The following is a 20240-nucleotide window of genomic DNA, read 5'->3' as shown; positions in this document are numbered from 1 at the left end:
ACCGCAGAGCAGCCTACGGCTGCAGCCATGCCTGAGAGCGCCGAGGAGTCCCCGGCCGCGGCACCGGCTACGTTGAGCAGCCCGACCAGGGTTGAGGAGGCTACGGGGACGCCTCCCCCAGCCAGCACCACGGAAAGGGAGGGAAGGGCCCCGACCCCTCCTCCCACCGGGGAGGGTGAAGTCTCTACACCGCCCCGAGCAGGGGCCGCTTCGACTGCAGGCTCCCCAGGTCTGGTCCAGGGACCAGTAATGCCTGGGACCGCTACCGGAAGCAACGCAGCGCGGGAGGAGGAAGCTCAGGCGGCCTCCGAGGACGAGGTGGAGGAGATTGAGGGTCGTCCCCGTGATGGCCGCCAACACGTGTATGTGTGGCGCCAACGCGGGGATCACTTTATCGGGCATGAAGAGCTCGCCGAGACCGAGGAGGCCGCCAGGGTGGAGCGCGCAGCCAAGCGCCTCCTCGACGAAGTCAAGGTAAGCGACTTTTTGTACTGCTGTACATTCTATGCCTTGTCTTGCATGGTCGTTATATGTTCGCTTTGTAGGGCGCAATGAAAACGGCAAAGTACCGGAAACGGTGCTTTGACCAGATAGAAGGCGTCGTGGCCGAGAACAAGGCCCTGGCCGCGGAGGTAGACCGGCTGCGGTCGGAAGTCGGGGAGAAGGTGGCCGAGATGAGCGCCCAAGAGGAGCGTCGTCTCGACCTCACTCGTCGCTTGGCCGACCAGTACCGGCAGCGAGAAGGTTAGTCGCACGCTCCGAGCAGCTTTGCGTACTTGTGTAGTTTGCTTTACTGACCAGTTTATGATTCACGCAGACTTGGAGGAGGAGGTGGCGCGCCTCCGACAAGAGAAGGAGCAGCTTAGCCAACAGCTCGCCGGTGCGCTGGAGTCCGGGCGGCGAGCAGGGGAGGAATTGGGTCGTAAGGACGGGAATTATCTGGTAATGGGTGCCGCCTTGTTAGCTGCTGCTTGTCGCCCCTTTGTTTGTTTGGCATGCCGAAAATAACGCTTTGTTTCGTTTGCAGTGCTCAAGGTGAACGCCAAGAAGCACCTGGATGATCTGATCAAGGACCGGGACTCCTGGAAGGTCAACTGTTGCAGGATCTGGAAAGGAGTGTCCCCGGTCCTAGACCTGATCAGTCCCGAGCTCCCGGAGAGCCAGCCCCGCGCGCCACAGTTGACCCCGGTCGAGAAGGCGCAACGGGCGTGGGACTGGCTCCAGCAGTTCGTGAAGGACGCCGGGGAGTTTGCCGGCGCGCACGTCCTCAGCATGGTGCGCGCCCACTACCCCCTGGTCGACTTGAGCAGGCTGGAGAAGTGGTACCCGAAGGAGGTCGGCCCACAGGAAGCGGACGAGCTTCGGGGTAGTCTGCTGGACTTGTCGTCGACAGTGATCGGCGACATCAATCTGTGCGGAACGGCCACTCCCCCAGACCAGCCGAGTTCAGATAGGTCGGCCAGGGAGTTGTCGAGCGCGTCCGTTGCGGGAGATGGGCGGTCGACGCCTGCGGTCTCAACCAGCCAGGCGCCGGTGGCCCCGACCCCTTCGTCCGGGCAGCAGGGCCAGGCGGGTGATCAGCCCGAGCAGCTAGGCCAATAGAGTAGTCTGTAGGAATAGACTAGTGTCTGCTCGTCAGGGTATTTATTGTAAACTTTGTATGTAAAGTTTGTAATAAAGTTTGCTTTTTGTCATGACTGTTTTTTTGAGCGCTGTAAGATTATCTGAGTGACGTGTCACCGTATTCGTCTTGGTAGTCGTTAAGAGCATCCATTGCAGGAGTTTTGCCGAGTGCTGTGTGCGACAAGGTATAGGCAAAAAATAGAGAATTTCATTATCAACAATTATAAGATACTTACAAAGGAAAGTTATTAAAACTTTATGGATAGAAACGTCGCAGTTTGTCTATGTGCCAAGAGTTAGGCACTCGTGTTCCGTCTGGGTATGCCAATTTGTAGGACGTAGGTCGTGTGACCTCGGTCACCACGAAGGGTCCTTCCCAGGGAGTGGATAGCTTGTGCATTCCTTCCTGGCTTGTTTTCCATCGAAGTACCAGATCGCCGACCACGAAGGAACGGTCCTTGACATTCCTGTTGTAGTATCGGCTGACTGCCGCGAGATATTTTGCTGTTCGAAGACAAGAATCTAAACGCTTTTCCTCCATGCAATTGATTTCGAGTTCTCTGGCGTTGTCGGCGGTCGCCTGGTCGAAGTGTTCGATTCTAGGAGATCCGAAGTGTATGTCAGACGGCAGGACCGCCTCTGAACCGTACACCATGAAGTAGGGAGACACCCCTGTGTTTCGACTGGTCTGAGTTCGGAGGCCCCAGACCACTGCCGGCAATTCTTTCATCCATCGACCAGGTGCTCTGTCGTTTTCGGTGTACAGCCTTTTCTTTAGGGCGTCAACGATCATTCCGTTAGCACGTTCAACTTGACCGTTGGCACGTGGATGTGCCACTGACACGTATTTTATGACTATGCCTCTGTCATCGCAGAAGTCCCAAAAAGTGGTGCCAGTAAACTGAGTGCCCAGGTCGGTGATTATGCTGTTCGGGATGCCGAATCTGTGTATGATTTGATTGAGGAACTCCACAGCCTTCTCGGAGGTTGCCTTGACCAGAGGCATGTATTCAATCCACTTGGAGAACTTGTCGATTAACACGAAAACAAACTTGAAATTGCCCGGGGCTGGTTTGAATGGCCCGATCATGTCAAGCCCCCAGCAGGCAAAGGGCTAAGACGACGGGATGGTTTGAATTTCGTGGGCAGGTACGTGGGTCCTCTTAGCGAAAAACTGACATCCTTCGCAATGTCGAACCAGTTTTTCTGCGTCGCCAACCGCGGTTGGCCAATAAAAACCTGCTCGGAAAGCCTTTCCGACCAGCGTTCTGGATGCGGCGTGATTGCCGCAGGATCCAGCATGTATGTCCTCTAAGAGCTTGATACCATCATCTTGGGGTATGCACTTGAGCAGTACTTCGGAGCTTGCGTTTTTCCGCATGAGTTTGCCGTCGACCAGGATGTAGTTCTTTGATCGTCGAATGAGGCGCTCGTTCTCTGTTTTGTCCTGAAGGCCTGTCCCGTCCGATATGTATTTGATGAACGGGGTACGCCAGTCATGCCCACCGGTTGTCGGAGTGGCGTCGTCTATGAGCATTGCCTTGGTGGGTTGCTTGTCGACCAGGGAGGAGCCTACGCTCGGCTCGTGGATGTCCTGGACGAAAATACCCCGCGGGATCTGGGCCCGAGATGAGCCTAACTTCGACAACGCATCTGCTGCTTGGTTCTTATCCCGGACCACGTGGATGTACTCTATGCCGTAGAAGTTGGTTTCCCATTTGCGAATTTCTTTGCAGTAGAGATCCATCTTCTCGTGGGTTGCGTCCCACTCCTTGTTGAGCTGGTTGATGACCAAAGCGGAGTCGCCATAAACATAGAGGCGCTTGACTCCCAGCTCAACGGCTAGTCTTATGCCATGCAAGCATGCTTCGTATTCGGCGACGTTGTTTGACGCCGGAAAAAGGATCCGAAGGACGTAACGCAGTTTGTCCTTGTTGGGTGATACGAACAGTATCCCAGCTCCGGCACCATTGATGTTCAAGGACCCGTCAAAGAACATTGACCAGTGGTCTGAGACATCGGGAATGGAAGGCTCGTTGAGATCCGTCCATTCAACAATGAAATCGACCAGGGCCTGAGACTTGACAGTGGTGCGACTCTGGAACTCCAGGGAAAATGGACACAATTTCATTGCCCATTTCACGATTCTGCCATTGGCGTCTTTATTGCGCAGGATGTCCCCGAGAGGGAAACTGGTTGTCACCAGGACTCGATGGCCGTCGAAGTAGTGCTTCAGCTTTCTTGACGTTATTAGAATGGCGTATATGAGCTTCTGTATTTGTGGATACCTGGCCTTGGACTCGTTTAAGACTTCACTTATGAAGTAAACTGGTCTCTGGACCTTGTATGCGTGACCTGGTTCACCTCGCTCGACCACTATTGCCGTGGAAACAACCCTGTCGGTTGCAGCAATGTAAAGGAGTAGGTCTTCATTGGGCTGAGGCGCTGTAAGGATAGGTGGTGAAGTGAGGAAGGTCTTAAGCTTGTTGAATGCGGTGTCGGCTTCTTCTGTCCAAGAAAATTTTTCCGACGCTTTTAATAGTTTGAAGAAAGGGAGGCCTTTTTCTCCTAGCCTTGAGATGAAGCGACTGAGGGCGGCCATACATCCGGTTAGCTTTTGGATATCCTTTACGTTCTTCGGTGGTCGCATGTCGAGTACCGCCTTTACTTTTGAAGGGTTTGGTCGTATGCCGTCGCGACTGACAACGTTGCCGAGCAGTAGACCGGAAGGAACGCCGAAAATGCATTTCTTGGGGTTGAGCTTCCACTTGTACCTATTGAGTGCCTTGAAAGTTCGGTCTAAGTTGTCGATTAGGGTGCTCGCGTCCCTTGTTTTTACGACCACGTCGTCCACATAGGCCTCGACGAGGTCATCACGAATCTCGTCGTGGAGGCATTGCTGGATGGCCCTTTGATAAGTGGCTCCGGCGTTTTTGAGTCCGAAAGACATGGTCGTGTAGCAGTATGCGCCGAAAGGTGTAATAAAAGACGTTTTGATCTGATCTTCTTCCTTTAGCGAAATCTGGTGATAACCAGAGTAGCAATCTAGAAAGGAGAGGAGTTCGCATCCGGCCGTTGAGTCGACCACCTCGTCGATGCGAGGGAGACCAAAAGGATCTTTAGGACAGTGTTTATTGAGATCAGTGTAATCAACGCACATTCTCCATTCATTATTCTTTTTGCGTACAAGAACCGGATTGGCGAGCCAATCGGGGTGATACACTTCTTTTATGAATCCGGCTGCTAGAAGCCGTGTGATTTCTGTCCTAATAGCCTCCTTTTTGTCACGAGCGAACCGTCGCAGCTTTTGCTTGATTGGTCTTGCGGTCTTCGAGACATTTAAGGAGTGCTCGATCATGTTTCGTGGGACGCCGGGCATGTCTGCGGGTTTCCATGCGAAAACGCTTACGTTGTCCCTCAGAAACCTGACGAGCGCGTCTTCCTATTTTGGATCCAGGTTGGCCCCGATGAGGGCCGTCTCTCGGGGCTGCCATCGACGAGTTGTACTTCTTTGTGCTCCTTGGATTTTGAGTTATTTCTGGCCGTCTCCTGCTCAGGTAATCGGAGCTGGTCGGGAAGCAGCTGCGCGGCTTGAGTTGCTGTTTCTGCCATGCGGATTGAGAGGTCGATTGCTTCGGTGACCTTGAAGCTCTCCTCTTCGCAGGTATACGCAGTGTAAACATTGCCTCTGACGGTTAGGACGCCCTTCTCCGTAGGCATCTTAAGGACCAGGTATGAATAGTGCGGGACTGCCATGAACTTTGTTAGCGATGGTCGGCCCAGTATAGCGTGATAGGTCCCGTCGAAATCGGCGACCACGAAGTTGATGAACTCCGTCCGGAAGTGGTCGGGTGTGCCGAATTGGACAGGCAATGTTATCTGTCCGAGAGGCACTGAACTTTGACCCGGCAAAACCCCCCAGAATTGGGCGTCGTAAGGTTTTAGTTGTGCAGGAGATATCTTGAGGGCGGGCAGGCTGTTGCGAAAGAGGATGTCAATGGAGCTTCCCCCGTCCACGAGCACGCGCTCGAATCTGATGCTGTTGATGCAAGGGTCCAGAATCAGGGGGAAACGACACGGCTCTGGGATAGCGGCCCACTGGTCCTTCCTGCTGAACGAGATCTCCCTGTGGGACCACGGGGGGAATTTTGGGTCTGCGATCAGCCCGTCCGTGCTGTCTATGTTGAGGCAAGCTCTCTTTAACAGCTTTCTTTCTCACTTAGATTCAATGGAGACCTTGCCCCCGAAAATGGAGTGGACCACGTCGGTGGGGCTGACGTACTGGAGTCGGGGGTCCCTATCTTGGTCCTCGTCCTCATCTTCGTGGTCGTGCCCGTCTCGCTTGTTGTTTTTCTTGGCGGAGTCGTCTTGGGCGGCCCGTCGTGTATAGATGCTTTTGAGGACGCGGCACTCTTCCATGGTATGATTAGACTTTGGGTGCAGTTGGCATGGTCCCTTCAACGTTTTGTTGTAGTCTTCTTGGTAGTCCCGTCGTCCGTTGGGACGCTTGACCGTGTTTACTTCGTGGTCGTAGTCGCGAGGGCGCTTTCCTCTTAAATCGTCGCGGTTGTCACGCCGCCGATCCCAACCCTCTCGGTGATCGCGGTTGTCGGAGCGGCGGTGGTTTCTGCTGTCGTAGCGACCACGACCGTCATCTCGCCGGGGAGGCTGGTCGGGACCTCTCGCATCGTCTCGGATTAGTTTTTCTGCGTCATCGGCATCGGCGTAATTTTTGGCCGTGGCGAGGAGCTCTGCTACCGTTGTTGGACGTTTACGCAACAGCTTGTTCCTCAGCGCTTCGTGGAAACGCAGGCCCTTGATGAAGGCTGAGATGGCCTCGTCGTGGGAAATCTTCGGGATTTTGAGGCGCATATCCGAGAATCGTCGGATGTAATCGCGCAGAGGTTCGTTCTTCCTGTCCCTTATCCTTTCAAGGTCATACTTGTTTCCAGGCTGCTCGCATGTGGCGATGAAGTTGTCGATGAAAGCCTGGCGTAGCTCCTCCCAAGAGTCGAAGGAGTCCTCGGGCAAGCCGAGAAGCCACTGATGACCAGCCTGGTCGAGGACTACGGGGAAGTAGTTAGCCATGACGTGCTCATCCCCTGCCGCTGATCGGACGGCGATTTCATAGAGGGTGATCCAGTTCTCTGGATTTTCCTTGCCGTCGTATTTTTTAAGTTTTTCGAGCTTGAAATTGCGGGGCCACACGACCTGGCGGAGGTGTGAGGAGAACTGTCTTAGGCCCGGAGGACCGTGCGTTGCATCATACTCGATGCGGCGCAGGTTTTCGTGGACTGCTCTCTCTGCGGCGCGCCTGTTGATGCGGTCCCGGGCATCTTTGGGAGGGATGTTGTGGCGGAGATCCCTGTGCTGGTTTACTTCTTGGCCGCGTACGTGGTTCTGCTTGCGGCGACCGTCGGCGTCCCGACCACCATCGTCGCGCCGTGAGTCCCCTCGACGGTTGTCGGGGGAGCGGCTGCGGTGACGCCTGCTGGGAGACGGTGAGGCCCGGCTACGATTAGTCTGGTCGGAGGCGGCTTCCGTATAAGAGACGTCCTGGACTCTCTTGAGCAGAGTGGCTGTCTGTCCCATTGCAGCGATCAGGTGTGCTCGGATGCTGGTCCGGACTCCCTGGCACTCGGGGGTATCAGGAAGCCGATCTAGGTTAGCCATGGCGACAGCCACGTTGGCGCTTGGCGTTTTGTAGACTGGCTGGTCCCCGACCATGTCAAAGGCATCGTTGAGATTATTTGGTGGCATTTGTTGTTGCTCGTCTGCGCGTCGTCGGGCGCGATCGGCGTTGCGTTGTTCGCGGAGTTGCCTCTGGTCATCTGTTTCTCCATCAATGACCAGTTCGTCGGCGCTGACATTGAACACAATATCCCCTCGCCGGGGGGGAAATATCGGGAATCGGTTGAAACCCGGAGGGTGTGAAGGAAAATCCAGGTCGTAGTCCTCGTCTTCGGTGTTTATAACCTCGGTGGGGACGGAACCGGTGCTTGAGTTGGTGCTGGAAACCTGGCCGTCCCGTAGTTCTCGGATTGTCACCATGTTGACGTAGTGACGATCGTTCCTTGTCGGCGACCAACCCGCCTTGCTGAAAACGGATTGGGTGTGCTGTGAGTAAACAGAGGCCGAGTTGTTCAGGCCGCAAGGATAATCTTCCTTCTTGAGCTCGACGGATCGTCCTGAGGGTGTTGAGGTTATCGTCAGAGACGTTCCCAGCCGTTCGTGTGTGGAGACACGAGTTGGCCGGCGGGATTTGAAAAAATCCGCTGGAGCAGCTTGGTCGGGTCGACGCAGAACTCCGTCTACTAGTTGGGAAACTTCGAGTAGCTTGGAGTCAGCGCGATCAAGCGCTTGGAGAAGGTCCGAGCTGTCGATCTTCTTTCCCTTGTAGAGCGGGAACGGTGGTCGGGCGCTCGGTGCCGCCACGTGTGTGGTCGGAGACGGCGTGATCTCAGATTGGATCTGGGTCTCTTTCGAAACCGTGGTCGTGAGGCCGCCGCTGCACGTCGTCCACGTGATCTGGCCAACGGTGAACTGAGGCCTTCAGGCACGGTCGCGGAAGCTGGGATCGTGACCATCTTGTTCGCCGGAAAAGTTGCACGCACACCCCCTACCTGGCGCGCCACTGTCGACGAAAGCTGGTCGACAGTCTACCTTGGGGTATACCCACAGTAGTAGTTTATCGGTAGACGGTGCGCAAACTACGAACTCGATGGTGACGCAAGACACGGACAAGCTTTTTATCCAGGTTCGGCCGCCGAGTTGGCGTAATACCTACGTCCTGCGTCTGGTTGTATTGATTTGTGTTGAGAGAATATGATGTCCTAGGGGGGTCCCTTGCCTCTCCTTATATAGTCTGAAGGGCAGGGTTACAGATCTGGAAACTAATCCCAGTCGGTTACAATTGTCATAGATAGTTCGATATCAATTCCTATTCTAACCGACTAGAATCCTGTTTGATCTCCACATCTTGCTTCCTTGCGCGAAACTCCAGGCTGTCGGGTCAAGCCTTGAACTCGTCTCGTAATGGGCCAAGCCTCCTGGCCCAAGTCTAGCCGTAAGGGTATAGGGTCTATCCCCCCACACATGTTGGTTCCTAGGTGTTTGAGGAGTAAAAATTTATATTCCAACCGGCCTCCATTGCTTTCCGAAGATGCATGTTCTGACCTGATCCGTATACACTGTTTCTTCAATAATAAATTAGCGAACATTATTTTCAGCCACAACTTTTCAGAACAAGCGAAAAGTACGAATGCATGAAGTCCTGACATAGAGGTGGTACAAGAAATTTTTTTGGCATTAACTACACTGTGGGTAGTCTTACTAGAGAAGATTGAGTAGCAATAAGCCGAGATTTAGAGGTTGTTTGATTGTCTGTCTCAACTTATGAAGCCTCACATGTGGCATGCTATTTTGTATTTTTGTATGTTGTTTGATTGAAAGCTAACCTTTGGTAGCCATAACTGGTTTGCAATAAAAGCTCTAAGTCTCGCCACACTTTGTGGCTTTAAATACCTACACCACACAGTCTGCCGTGAGTGGAGTGGGGTAGGTGCTCGCTGGCATCCAAATAACCTCTTTTTTTAGCACTTCAACGGGGGATTCTCTCCACCTCATTTTAGGCCTTGTTTATTTCAAAAATTTTTAGGAAATCGACACTGTAACACTTTCGTTTGTATTTGACAAATATTGTCCAATCATAGACTAATTAGGCTTAAAAGATTCGTCTCGTCAATTTGGACCAAACTGTGTAATTAGTTTTTATTTTCATCTATATTTAATACTCTATGCATGCGTCTAAAGATTCGATGTGATGGGAAATCTGAAAAATTTTGCAAAATTTTTTGGGAACTAAACAAGGCCTTATTGAAATATAGCACTGGTTACATGATTATAAAAATTTTACAGAGGTAGGATCTGGTGAACCATCATCTCATATATATTGCAAAAATGAGTAAGGACGTCGTCATACATACCCAATTAACAAGAAGAGGACAGGATATGATGAGTATTTTAGCACGTGTACGTCGAATGAAATTCCAATTAGTCAAGGAAAATTCACGCTGCTACGGTGTGCTAGCTGTTGATGCTTCAGCTTCATGTGGCTGAACAAACATGGGCCCAAACTTCCACATGTGTACCTTGCAGCTGATGAATTGTTACCATCGTAATTATGCGCTCGATCGATGAGTTATTAGAGATGACTGATCGATCAAATACATTCATAAGTAAGATAGCAACATGTCCAAATTAGATCATATTTGCCCCTTTTCATATTGTAGGGGAACCAGTCAACTTTAGAAGCGTGCTGATTCAATACAAGATCGATGATGAATCTAGAATACTATTTATTTGTAGCTTCTTAATTTTGTCCATATGGAGTAGTCATGTGCTTCTATATTATCACACATGTAGATAATTCACAGTTATTATATATATAACTCATTTTACAAGAGCAATAGAGTGCTTTGTTGTATGTGGATGATCTTTTAGATTTCGTATGGGTCAATAATATTAAAATATTTTTGTTTCCTTCTTAAGTTGTATTTGCAAGGACAGCTTCTTCATTAAAGAAGCCTAAACCTTATTTTTCTGTCAGCCAACAATGTTTTTCTCTCATAATAAATGAGTGAATAGTACTTTCAACTATAACTTTTCAGACAAGCGAACATGCTTACAAAAGCATGAAAAATACCCTTTGCTTACCCCTTGTATAAAAAAATATGCGAGAAGTAAGTTTCTCATAAGAAAATCACACAAAAATCTATCCTTAATAAACTTGAAGTGACTTTTTCTTTAAACTAAAGAGGTGTTTAGTTGAGGGTGTTAAAGTTTAACAGGTATTGTAGCATTTTCATTTTATTTGATAATTAGTATCCAATGATGGACCAATTATTAGATTTAAAAGATTCGTCTCGCAAATTATTCTCTAAGGCCCTATTTAGATTGGAGATGAAAATTTTTTGGGTGTCACATCGGATGCGTCGGAAGGATGTCGGGAGGGGTTTTTAGAAACTAATAAAAAAACAAATTACATAGCTCATCAGAAAACTACAAGACAAATCTATTAAGCATAATTAATCTATCATTAGCACATGTGAGTTACTGTAGTACTTAAGACTAATCATGGAGTAACTAGGCTTAAAAGATTCGTCTCACGTTTTTCAATCAAACTGTGTAATTAGTTTATTTTTTATGTACATTTAATGTTCCATGCATGTGTCCAAAGATTCGATGGGATGGACGAAAAAATTTTAGGTGAGGAACTAAACAGGGCCTAACTGCGTTTTTAGTTTTGTAAATAGTCTATATTTAGTACTTCATGTATGTGTCCAGATATTTGATGTGACGAGAGTTAAACTTTACCAAGAGCAACCAAACGGGGCCTTACAAACACCAAGGTCTTGTTTAGTTTCATTTTTTTGGAAAATAGACATTGTAGCACTTTCATTTGTATGTGACAAATATTATCCAATCATATACTAATTAGGCTCAAAAGATTCGTCTCGTAAATTACAAACAAACTATGTAGTTGGTTATTTTTTATTTATATTTAATGTTTCATGTATGTGCCGTAAGATTCAATGTGACGAGAAATATTGTCCATTTTGCAAAATAGGTGAGTAAATAAACACGGCCCAAACCCTATGGGTGTGTTTGGTTGCAGTTCACATGTGGCCAGGACTTATTTGGGCCAGAAAATGAGTGTTTGATTGGTTGAAGAAGGCTTGGGGCATGACCAATTTGGGCCAGCCGTACAGAGATAGCCTGGCCAGCTTTGAATGCCCAAATCGGGCTTTCCAACTGAGCCAGGCTCTGGCCAGCCCCCTGGCTAGGTTCTTGTCACCGCTCCCTACCTTCTCCGTCTCCTTCCTGTCCCTAACCCCACCTCCTCGGCAACTCCCAGCCACGCCCGCGGCGGCATCCGTGAGGGAGGCCAGCGCGGAGGCGAGAGGCGCGAGGCGGGGCGGCGGCGCCGGGCCACCACATCAGGTAGCACCCTGTGGCGTGCGCCCGCCCAGAGGCTCTAGCGACGGTGGCGCCGGGCGAAGGCGAGCGCATGGTCGCCGGAGATGCGGATGGAGAATCTCCGGTCGAGGCTCTTGGCGACGGCGCGCATGTGTGGGCGCATCTCGGGGTCGAGATCTGTGCACCTGAGCACGACGTGGAAGACGGCTAGGACTTTCTTCTTGGTGTGCACCTTTGTCGAGCAACGTGGGGTTGACCACCTCCGACAGAGGCGGCTCCTCCTTGAACGTGCGGCGCACCCAGGCCTGGTCCATGTCGCCTTCCCCTTCCGTGGGCTTCGTGCTCGCTCCGTGCTCGCACCCGCTCCATGTGTCGGGCCATGCTCCGTGACACGCCACGCCCAGTCCTCCAGGTCTAGGTCCATGCTCACGCCCGCCCAGGCTCCGTGCACCCAGGCCTCCAGGTCCAGGTCCATGCTCGCGCTCGCTCCATGCACCAGGCCAAGTACGACACGGCGCCGCGCTGCCGAGCTTCTTGGAGTGGCCTCCTGCGGCAGCCTCGTGCAAGTACGCTAGGCCGCGCGCCGCGCCCTGCACCATGGATTGACGCACGGACCACGACAATGGCGTATGTGGAGATGTGACGCTCATCGCGTGCTTGACGAATTGCCACAAAAGACGGTGAAATTACCTGTGTAAAGAGGAGGTGACTCTACCCCAGCCAAACCAACAAACCAAACACAACTCAACTAAATGCTAGCCAGGTTTAGATAGTGTAGACAACCAAAAAAAAGCCAGCGCGGAGCAGGGCCTAAACGGCCAAATGGGCAAGAAGGAGACCACGGTCCATCGGTGACGTTCGGGCCCACGAGCCAGAGAAGCAACCCACCTGTAGCACCAGTACCACGGACAAGTCAGAACGGCCTGCGCGCACTGCTTCACCTTTTGGGGCAACAGTCCCGCCGCCGGAGCCCACGGCGCACCGGATCGGCGCCCGCACTACTCACTGACTCGTGGGTCCACCGATTCGAGCCCACCTGCCAGTGACAGCGGCGTGCACGAGCCGCGTGGCCGAGGACGCGCATGCCAAAACGAGGCTGCACACGTGGCGCGGGCCCGGGCTCCCTCGCGCCCCTCTTATCCTCTGCGGCGGAGCGAAATGGCGCTCCTGCCCCCGGAAAAGCGCACAAAAGCGCACCGGCGTGGGCCCCGCCACCTCATCCCCCCTCTCAGCTCTCGCTCGCTCGCTCGCGCTTGCTCTACGCTACTACCACCAGCCTCTGCCTGCCTTCCTCTTTCTTCCCCTTTGCAGCCAGCTCTCTGCTCTCTGCATCTCTCTCTTCCTGCGTCCCCTTCCCCTCTCTCTCTCTAAAGAAAGGTTGTTTTTAACTAGGGTTCTGGCCCCTTTCCAGAAGCTCCTGGGTTTCTGTTGCGGACCCGAGCCCCCGCGGAGCGCTCGGGGTGCTCCGGCGGATCTGAGCTGAGGAGTCGACGGCGGCTGCTCTGCCTCAGTCCGGTGAGTCATTCTTCCTCTCCCTTGTCGCGGGATTTTCGATGTGGGATCGACCTCTTCCTTTCGGATTCGCTGGCTCCAATCCCAACGTCTGATTCGCGAAATACGTATCTTTGTTTTTTTTTTAAAAAAAAACCGGCCGGTTTATCGCGTGCCCCGTTTCTCTGTTCGGTGATTCCGATGCGGCTGGCGGCTGCCTTGGATTTCTGTTTGGTTTGCGTTTCAGACCAGGCTGATGCCGATTAAGGGTGTTAGAAATGGCTGTTTGTACTGTATTTTTCTTCGTTACTTGGGTTATGTTTTTTTTTCTTTTGCTTTGCTGTACTTGTTTCAGTTCAGTACACGGTAGACATGAGTACTGTCAGAAAACTGTTTGTGCTGGTTTTCCCCCCTTGATCTGAATGATCGTCGTGTTGCCTCCTCTCGCTCTAATCTCTACTGGTTCTGCAGCGCTCAAAGCCATATCTTTTTTGCATACAAGATTTCACCTTTTTCATCCCTTTTAAATCATGGTTTTTTTTTTGTTTCTCATATGAATCGTCAAAATATGGTTTGTTTTGTACCTATATCCAGTCTTAGGTGCAAAGATGTGAATCTACTGCTTTAAGAAATGTTCATGCTTATAACCCTTTTTTTTGTTTTTTTATAAGGGCAATCTTTTTATTATGCATCACTTCCTGAAAATATTTGCATTTTTTCCTTCCAAATATAGTTTTCCGATGAAGTCAACTTTACTTCTTGCTTTGCACACACAAGATTTTCTTTCTAGTCTGAAACCTTCTAACAACTCCGAGATTATTTTGCTGGTGAAAAAGTAACTCTCTCTGCTTATTCGGAATAGTATAGCTTCAATAAAATTATCACCGACCTGTGTTTGTTGGCTCACTTCATTGGTCCAATCATTCATGTTTCATATGTTTCCTCCCTAGCATAGTATTGTGCGTGCTGTCATTGGTTGCTTGGAAAAGTTGGATATTATAGAATATGATTTTTCTAATGAAACCAGTGTCAGGAATGACTATGATTTGTGTCTTGTGATGGTTGGCTTCCATTTTTTTACACATTATCTCTTCTAGGATTCGTAGTACCTAGTGACCTCGTGGAATATATACTTGCGTTCTTGCAAGCAGTGAGTGGGCGCTTTGAATTATAATATGCACGGAGAACAGAAGATTCCAAGATTAGTTGCCTGCACTTTTGTAGTGGGTTTCGCAGTTCTTTATGCCCGGTCGGCAAATTGTGGCGGAGTCCACGGATTAATGAGTCAATTGATACCTAGAATTGTCTCAATGCAGATGGCGGCTATATGTCCTAATTAGGAAGTAAATCTATATTATCCCTGATTTTATATTGCTGGTAGCTGATGTAAGATGTTGATGTGTGGAACATGTTTGAGTGTTTCTCTTGGATGAAGTTGAAAAAATAAGCAACCTGCTGTTTGGGTGGGTGCCATGGTCATGCCAGTAACAAATTTCTGTCATCACGTCAGTGTCATACTATCATGTACATTTTTTCGAACACATGTATGGGTACTAGTTCATAAAATAGTAGTACTTATAATAATATTATTATTCTTGTTGTAAAAGATTCAGAATGATTACTGATGTAGTAGTAATTCTTTCTAATAGCTGCCTTTTTTTGCGCATACTTTCTAATAGCTGCTTATCGATACTGCACAGGTTCCTTGTAATTATTGATCGGGAAACACTGTGAAGAAGAGTTTGTTGGCATCATACATCTCCTGAAGCTGGTTTGAAGTTTGCTGATAGGAAAGGTCATGGGCGCTCTCTGCGATTTCTGTGGGGAGCAGAGGTCCATGGTTTACTGCCGATCAGATGCAGCATCCTTGTGTTTATCATGCGACCGTAATGTTCATTCAGCTAATGCACTTTCTCGGCGCCATACAAGGACCCTTTTATGTGACCGGTGTGCTTCACAGCCTGCTATGGTCCGCTGTCTAGCGGAGAATGCCTCACTTTGCCAAAATTGTGATTGGAATGGCCACATTGCAGGATCCTCAGCTGCCGGACACAAAAGGCAGACTATAAATTGCTACTCAGGATGTCCATCATCTGCAGAACTTTCTAGAATATGGTCCTTCGTTTCAGATATTCCTAATGTAGCACCTGAGCCGAACTGTGAGCAAGGAATAAGCATGATGAGCATCAGCGACAGTGGTGTCAGTAGTCAAGATAATGCTGCAGGGGACAATAATTTGTTAGATATAGCTAGCGAAACACTTATAAGTGATCTTGGTACTTGTGACAAGCCTTTGGTAGGTTCCTCTTCAGGAGCTGGAGTGAACCTGCTTCCGCTTGCTACTGATCAGACAGCTGGATCTGTGGACTCCCCACCAGATAAGGTGTTTTAAGGCTATTCACATATCCCTGATACCTCATACATAGATTTAGTTATTCATCTCTGCTGCTGCATATTCTACTTCCATGTGCAATATATGTCACCAATGACTTCACTCCCTACAGTTGATGTTTATCATTTGACATGTCACGTAATTGTTTTCTTTTGTATTTGGTCTTTCGTCCGCTTTTGGTTTGCTTAATGAACAATGAGATAAAACAAAATCCTCATAAAAAAAGATAAACAATGAATTATGAACAAAAGAATTGCTAATAAGCTTTATAAATAAATCTACTGTACCATGCACAAAAATACTGATGTTGCTGAGATCGTATCAATAATTGCATATCCCTGTCTATCTGAAATGAAAAACTGGTAATTGTATATATCTTTGTTTATTTTCAGTTTTTCACTATGTGGCATCCACATCTGAATCTTGTTCAGATGGTATTTATGTTACCTAGCCACCACCTTAGTAACTCCTAGGGTGGACAATCTGTATATTATTATGTATTCTTTTGTTGCCTTCTTTTGGCTGTGAGAATTCACAGATGCACTGCGGTGAAAGGACTTATTGTATCTTGTCATATGTTATTTCTCTGTATAGCATATGCAAAATTTGTAGGCCTTATCCGATTGTAGCGTGCCTTTTCAAATATTAATCTGTCACTAACATATTCACAGGATTCCTGTGTGCAGGTTCCCTATACACCAGATAAAGATATGTTCAGTAAGGACAGCATATATGAAGATTTTTGTGTGGATGATGTTGACCTTGCTTTTGAAAATTACGAAGAACTCTTTGGTACCTCTCATATTCAAACAGAGCAACTGTTTGATGATGCTGGAATAGACAGTTACTTTGAAGTGAAGGAAGCACCTGCTGGGAATTCCACCGAGGTTTGTAGTTTGCTGATGAATATTTTGTATTTCTTAATTCTTTACAGTCACTCACATCCATGTGTACATGCACATCTCAATAGTGTTGGTGTTCTCTTTGTTGTGCCAGTCAACTGAACCATTACCTTAGTCCTCCCAATATGTGTAACTTATAAGCCGTTCAATTTCCTGTTACCTCATCAAAGTTCAGATGGAAAACCTACTGCCAAATTGAACTGAGTGATAAGTTTTTCCATGTGCAACTATAGTCCTTATTTGAGAAAAGCAGCAAGGCACTAAATTAATGGTTGCTAGATTGTTTGTCATGAACTCATATATTTCAGTTTAACCTTTTATACTATTTTTTTTTGAAAACATTAACATTTTATACTATTGAAGTAATAATTTAGCTAGACTTGGGACTTCAGAAGATAATATGGTACATGGGGCCCAGGTTTTCTTTCTTTTATTCATAGCTTATTATTGACAAAGTGTTCAAAATTGTTGACTGTTCTGAAGTGCAAAAAGGCAGGATCAATCTTGCCTTCTTCCTGTTTGTCTTGGGTCTTGACTCATGAGGTAGAGCTTGTGCTAAATTTATGTATCTAGTTTTGTGTTCAAGAAGTAACCAGTAACCACAGTTCGTTGTAACCTATAAGCATTAAATGCATGTCTGCAGATCTATAAACCATTTGGTGTTATCCCATAGTCAGTTTTGTTTAGACAAATTACACCTTTGTTTATTATAGGATTATTATAGGATTCATGTCTCATGTTTTTCAGCAATCCAAGTTGAAGCAACCTGCTAATAGCAATGCGGTATCTGCTGACTCTGGGATGTCGAACCCAGGAGTGAAAGGTGATTCCAGTGTTTGTATCCCTTTGAGGCAGGCTAGGTCTAGTCTGTCTCTTTCCTTTTCCGGTTTGACTGGGGAGAGTAGTGCTGGAGACCACCAAGATTGTGTGGTATCATCATTGCTTCTTATGGGTGAGCCTCCTTGGCAGCCTCCTGGCCCTGAGGGCTCAATTGCTGGAGGTAGTAGAGACAGCGCTATCACACGATACAAGGAGAAGAAGAAGAGAAGAAAGTAAGTTCATCTCTTGTAAATCCTTTCTGCGATTTAACTGGTAACATTGTGCTGATTTGTACCATACGGGAACTCAGTAAAAGATATTTAGTTAGAGCAATCAATATTTTAAACACTAGTCACCTAAGTGGTCATTTGTTCATTCTGACAGGTTCGACAAGAAGATCAGGTATGCTTCTCGCAAGGCTAGAGCAGATGTGCGAAAGAGGGTCAAGGGACGATTTGTTAAGGTTGGTGAAGCATATGACTACGATCCTCTCTGCCAAACAAGGAGTTACTGAAGCGATTTAGATTAGCAAACTTAAACCAAGGCTCGTTGCAGCTAGAGCAAAAGCACTGGCAATCCAAGCTATTGGGCTAAATCGCGCCTTTGAAAAGAACAACAAAAAAAGGGAGAAAGCCGTCGGCATGATAAAAAAAATACAAAAATATTTGGATGTTTCAGAAGTTTTTGGATGAAGATCCTCCTTTTTTCTCCTGTACAGTGGATGGAAACTGCATCTTCCGTTTCTTTTTGCTGGAGCGATTTGAGTTACTCTTCACCTTTTGTGAAGTAGCCTGAACCCAGCTAAACAGACTTGTTGCATTTTTATCTCCGTTCTGCTGACTCTGGCATCGGTCCACGTGCATAGTCTGGCAGCTGCGGTGTTTTTGGAGGCGTTCGTACCAGATTAGACAAAGATGGCTTTAGATGTGACCTGTGAAGTTTCCTTCTATTATTATCATGTAAAATTTGCTGGGATCTGCAGTGTTTCAGCTATTATGAGTGTGTAATTACCGGGTCGGAGTCAACCTGGTGGTCAGTTTGATCTTTTTAAGTTGGTGATGGAACCCATGTAATAACTGGACAGTGGACACCAACTTTCTGTGCTCACTCTGTCCAACCAAACCAACTTCCAGACTGACTCCTGTTATTATTATCTGTATTGTGTACCAACTACTGAGCAAGTGAGCATGTGCTCAAACCTCAAATACGTCCTCTTGTATCAAATCGCAATATGGAGGGTAAATTTTTGTCCTATTCTTTTTTTGGGGGGTTGAAACTTCTGGTCATTTTGGAAAAACAAATGTGGAACACTGCTTTCTTGCTTTTCTCTTGTATACACCGTTATATTTTACTCCCTCCAGCCTCAAATTTACTTCCCCACATTACAATAAGCGGTGATGTTTGAGGATTGTCAAATCAACTATTTCAAACTTTGATTGCATATGAACTTTTATGCATTGAGTTTGAATATTTAAAAATGATATGATTGTTTGTCTTAAATATTTATCTTTTATAAAACTATCCTCTTGTCTTAAGAATATTTGTAACTCACAAAAAGCAGTCAAATCTTGTTTTCTTGACGACGCAGATGTCTAAAATGTCACTTATTTTTTACAAGTAGCTCAATGAATCTACCTAAGCTTGTACATTATATAGTTTTAAAGAAATGAATTTGATATTTTAGGTGTTATATTTTTCTAAAGTTAGTACAAATTAGCTTAGGACAAAGCTAAATAAACTGTAATTTTAACTAATGGAATAATTATTATTTTGTATTTTTTTGTGCATTATCTACTCATAATATTATGTTACATCAAAGTTAGAGTGAAATTGTCAGCCTGTACAACCATGTTAGAATTGCTATCTTAGGTAGGAACTTTTTTCTAATAGGTGTGGGATCATGATTTTATCAGATTTTGTAAATGTATATATATGTTTAATAAATTTATGGTATGTTGTAAAAATGGAAATGTAGTTTTGATAAATTTAGTTGAAATTTCAAAGTTGAGTGGACTTGTCCACATTATTTCCAAGATATTTCAAGTTTGAATAATGTTTAACAGAACTTACATTTAAAGGGTCACGTATATAGCAATTATCAGTTTATCACAACATATAAAAATACAAGAATAATATGATAAAAATCAATTGCTCATAAAAATTTCCTTAGATGTTGCTCCCTCCATTTTAAATTATAAGAGATTCCAAAAATCTTGGAGAGTCAAATAATCTCAAGTTTGACCAAAATTATAGGAAAAAAATTATGTGACATTAAAATAAGTATCCTATAAAAATATAATTAATGAGAAATTTAATGATACTTAGTTGACATCATAAATGTTATTATTTTATCATATAAATTTGGCCAAACTTGAGATACTTTGACTCCCCAAAATTCTTGGAATATCTTATAATTTGAGATACAGGGAGTACTAAACTTTGTGTCCTTAGGATATGTGAATACAGATCGTAATCGGGCGTATCTTTCTTGCTCCCATTACATCTTGATGTCGCCTAACGTGTGTGTGTGGGGAGGGTGTGAGGGGTGGGGTGGGGGAGCGTGGAAGTAATGGCCAACTATAACTTAATTATCAAAACATAAATATTTCTACAGTTTTGCATCCTAGATTTCAAACCTATTAACTAAGCTCCCAACCTAGACTAGAAAAGATACAACATAAAACCTAGGAAAGCAAGTAAATGCAAAAGTGTAGATGAGATAGAGAATGCAAACTATCGATGATGGTATTTTTTTCGAAGTATCGATAAGCTTATACTTCCCTTTAGTCCTCGTTGGAGCCCTTTAATTACAAGGGTGTCATTGTAAGGGCCAAGCTCACGGTCAAGCAAATCTGCGGATAGCTCCCGAGCCTTTTGCATGCACAAATGGGTCTCCGAGATAGCCTATCTCAATCTGCTTCCCACCGTCTTCACCATCGAGCTTTCAGCTAAAACAGTGTACCTCTAGTACAAGCTAGGCGACCATACCACAAATATGGTTGGTTTGTTCTTGCAAGATCACAAGCCTCTAGTGT

At 47.0% G+C, this 20240-nt stretch overlaps 1 protein-coding gene across 2 annotated transcripts; it reads left to right on the top strand.

Moving 5' to 3' along the window:
• Nucleotides 12777-18429, top strand: LOC8072813 (zinc finger protein CONSTANS-LIKE 9). 2 transcript variants are annotated; one of them, XM_021448504.1, is made up of 5 exons: nt 12777-13116; nt 14793-15475; nt 16156-16371; nt 17134-17438; nt 17590-18429. In XM_021448504.1, exons 2-5 carry the CDS (start codon nt 14891-14893, stop codon nt 17717-17719), a joined length of 1236 nt encoding a protein of 411 aa, XP_021304179.1. In that variant the 5' UTR covers nt 12777-13116; nt 14793-14890; the 3' UTR covers nt 17720-18429. The 2 variants fall into 2 exon arrangements, with proteins under 2 accessions (XP_021304179.1, XP_002438266.1); XM_002438221.2 differs by having other exon boundaries at nt 16171-16371; nt 17590-18375.

This window comes from Sorghum bicolor, chromosome 10 (assembly GCF_000003195.3).
Source record: "Sorghum bicolor cultivar BTx623 chromosome 10, Sorghum_bicolor_NCBIv3, whole genome shotgun sequence".
NCBI classification, from domain to species: Eukaryota; Viridiplantae; Streptophyta; class Magnoliopsida; order Poales; family Poaceae; genus Sorghum; species Sorghum bicolor.
Note: the sequence above shows the minus strand (reverse complement) of the source record. Positions and strands in the feature narration are given on the sequence as shown.